Source organism: Cyprinodon variegatus, unplaced genomic scaffold (assembly GCF_000732505.1).
Source record: "Cyprinodon variegatus isolate N-32 unplaced genomic scaffold, C_variegatus-1.0 Scaffold1104, whole genome shotgun sequence".
Classification (NCBI taxonomy): domain Eukaryota; kingdom Metazoa; phylum Chordata; class Actinopteri; order Cyprinodontiformes; family Cyprinodontidae; genus Cyprinodon; species Cyprinodon variegatus.
This window is the reverse complement of record NW_015151557.1, coordinates 45,893-49,211: the sequence shown is the minus strand read 5'-3', so window position 1 is coordinate 49,211 and position 3,319 is coordinate 45,893. Positions and strand designations below refer to the sequence as shown.

The 3,319-nt window shown below is 36.7% G+C and overlaps 2 protein-coding genes across 2 annotated transcripts in view; both read left to right on the top strand.

Annotated features, from left to right (window-relative positions):
• Positions 1-1,047, top strand: part of LOC107101496 — a 31,234-nt gene extending 30,187 nt beyond the window's left edge. Inside the window, exons 4-5 of the mRNA XM_015400447.1 lie at positions 579-752; positions 1,013-1,047. Of these exons, the coding sequence (XP_015255933.1) occupies positions 579-752; positions 1,013-1,047 (209 nt within the window). The remainder of the gene's footprint in view (positions 1-578; positions 753-1,012) is intronic.
• A 147-nt stretch (positions 1,048-1,194) lies between these two features.
• Positions 1,195-2,516, top strand: LOC107101498 (gastrula zinc finger protein XlCGF8.2DB-like). The gene has a single exon (XM_015400449.1). The coding sequence runs from the start codon at positions 1,477-1,479 to the stop codon at positions 2,443-2,445; it is 969 nt and encodes a 322-aa protein (XP_015255935.1). The 5' UTR covers positions 1,195-1,476; the 3' UTR covers positions 2,446-2,516.
• The last annotated feature ends 803 nt before the right edge of the window (positions 2,517-3,319 follow it).

Genomic DNA, 3,319 nt, shown 5'->3' with positions numbered 1-3,319 from the left:
AGGCAAAAGGGGGTCCAACCCGTTACTAGCATGGGGTACCTAATAAAGTGGCCGGTGAGTGTAGCTCTGCACTGAAGTCAGCAAAGAAAGATAGAGTTGGATCGGACCAGAATGCGATGGAGCTCTGGCTTTCTGGAGTGAACCTTACTTTTCTCTTCGCCTTCTTGGATAAATGTGTGTGCATTTCCTAGTTTGGGGGTTTACTGTAGGGTTACAGTAGAGCTAGTGCCTTTCTCCAGCAGTCTCTGGGCAAATGGAGCAGTAGAACCTGGACAATTCAGCAAAAAAAAAAAAAAAATCTGAAAAGTCGTTTAAACATTTCCTTAATGGTTAAGAATCTGCAGGTAATCCTTGAGGCACATTTTAAAGCTTTTATGATAAAGGTTGAGGTCCTAACCTTGCCAGATGGCCGAGCATTAACCAGTTTTTTATAACCTGTGATTGTGATTGCAGGGCATGCTGGGACATATAGTTTTAGTCTTTTTATATATAGTTGAATCAACACAAAGATGATTAAAGTGAAGTGCCCTTGATTTAACCTGCAATAGAAAGTCTTTCTGCTGTGTTTGTCTTTCCAGAGTGCCTGCAGGATTATGTTGGGAAAGAGGAGGATTTTTCCGACCAGCAGCTGTATCAACAGGAGAGGAATTCCAGTTTGGTCAAAGAGGAACCAGAAGCTCTGCAGATAAAAGAAGAGAATCAGAAGCCAGAACATCCCTGGACAAAAGAGGAAACCATGGAGCTCCCCATAGGTGAGCAGGAAGAGCAGCTTGTTCTGAGGCAAGAGATTGAAGATACAGGAGAGAAACCTTTCCCATGTTTGACATGTGGAGAAACCTTTCTGAAAAAAGAACATTTGATGGTTCATATGAGAAGTCACACAGGTAAGAAGATTTATGAATGTCTGTCCTGTGGAAAAACATTTCCTTAATGGTTAAGAATTCTGCAGGTAATTTTTTTGAGGTACATTTTAAAGCTTTAACGATAAAGGTTGAGGTCCTAACCTTGCCAGATGGCAGAGCAATGACCAGAATTTGTAACCTGTGATTGTGGTGTAAGAGCTGCAGGGCATGCTGGGAGATATAGTTTCAGTCTCTTTGTACAGTATGTAGTTGGATCAACAAAAGGATGATTAAAGTTAAGTGCCCTTTCTTTAACCTTCAATAGAAAGTCTTTCTGTTGTTTGTCTTTCCAGAACGCCTGCAGGATTATGTTGGGAAAGAGGAGGATTTCTCTGACCAGCAGCTCTATGAAAAAAAGAGGAAATCCAGTTTGGACCAAGAGGAACCAGAAGCTCTGCAGATAAAAGAAGAGCAGAAAGAACCAGAACATCCCTGGACAAAAGAGGAAACTGTGGAGGTCCCCATTAGTGAGCATGAAGAGCAGCTTGTTCTGAAGCACGAGACTGAAGACACAGGAGAGAATTATTTCCCATGTTTAAAATGTGGAGAAAACTTTCTGAAAAAAGAACATTTAATGGTTCATATGAGAACTCACACAGGTCAGAAGATTTATGAATGTCTTTCCTGTGGAAAAATGTTCAGAAAGAAATCTAGTCTTGATAAACACATCAGAATTCACACAGGTGAGAAGCCTTTTTCTTGTATTGTTTGTAACAAGAATTTTACTGAAAAAAGTAATTTAACTACTCATATGAGAATTCACACAGGTGAGAAGCCTTTTGAATGTCTGTTCTGTGGAAAAAGCTTCACTCAGAAATATAATCTTGATACACACAGCAGAATTCATTCAGGTGAGAAACCATTTTCCTGTACGATTTGTAACAAGAAATTTACCGAAAAAATTAGTTTGACTTCTCACATGAGAATTCACACTGGTGAAAAGCCTTTTTCATGTACGATTTGTAACAAGAATTTTTCTGTAAAAACTCATTTGACTTATCACATGAGAATTCACACAGGTGAAAAGCCTTTTGAGTGTCTATCCTGTGGAAAAAGCTTCACTCAGAAGTATTATCTTGATACACACACCAGAATTCATTCAGGTGAGAAGCCTTTTTCCTGTACTATCTGTAACAAGAATTTTACTGACAAAAGTAGTTTGACTAAACACATCAGAATTCACACTGGGGAGAAGCCTTTTTCCTGTACCATTTGTAACACAAATTTCACTGAAAAGGGTAGTTTGACTACTCACATGAGAATTCACAATGGTGAGAAGCCTTTTTCTTGTACGATTTGTAACAAGAATTTTACTGAAAAAGGTAGTTTGACTTCTCACATGCGAATACACACTGGTGAGAAACCTTTTTCTTGTACGATTTGTAACAAGAATTTTACTGTAAAAAGTAGTTTGATTTCTCACATGAGAATTCACACTGGTGAGAAACCTTTTTCCTGTACCATTTGTAACAAGAATTTTACTCAAATAGGTCATTTGACTAGACACATGAGAAGTCATGCAGGTGATAAGCTGTTCTCCTGAAATATTTTTTTAACAAAGGTTTTAAATGAGAAGGTAATTTGACTATTCAGATAACATTTATTCATGCAGGATCTGGAATGATTTTTATATATATATATATATATATATATATATATATATAAACATTTCTTCCACATAAGTCACGGCAGTTAAATGCCACAGGAATGAACAGTATACGCTTTTTCCATGTTTGACTGGTGATAAAATGTCCATCTATACACTGCTTCACCTCATTACATGAGAAACTCACAGCTTATTGGTATTTTTTGAGCTAAGTTTTGAGAAAGCCAATAATTAACAGCTCTGTTTACATAGAAACTAGAACAGATGAGGTTTTATATTGTAAACCTGGTAAATACTCACATCCTGGTCAAATATGTGGATGTGAATTAGGGTTGTCAAAAGTATCGATACTCAAAAAAGTATTGATACTGAAACGTTGTATCCGGATACAATACTTATTTTCAAAAGTATCGATACAGTGCTACCACTAGTGGCACCTACATAGTCATTCATCTAAAGTGCAGAATAGAGGACAATGCACTTTCTGAACAATGTGTGATTGAATAATTCTGTGCACTTTTTAGCTTCAGACTTTTTCTGTAAGAGATGCAGCTGCTGAGAATGATTTTTGTTTCTTAACTGGTTATGCTAGTGTCATTGCTATGTGTGCAAAGCATAGCCAAGTAAGAAAATTTTTAATTTTGTAAGTTTTTTATCAAGCTTTCTTAATACTGTGCAACGCAAACAACCTCAAAATATTGTCCTTATTGTTTATTGTATTTTGATTATTAATCAAAATATTTCTGTTGAAATTTGGAGTTTTTATCCTTGTGGTATCGAAAATGGTATCGAGTATCGAATATTTTCCTTA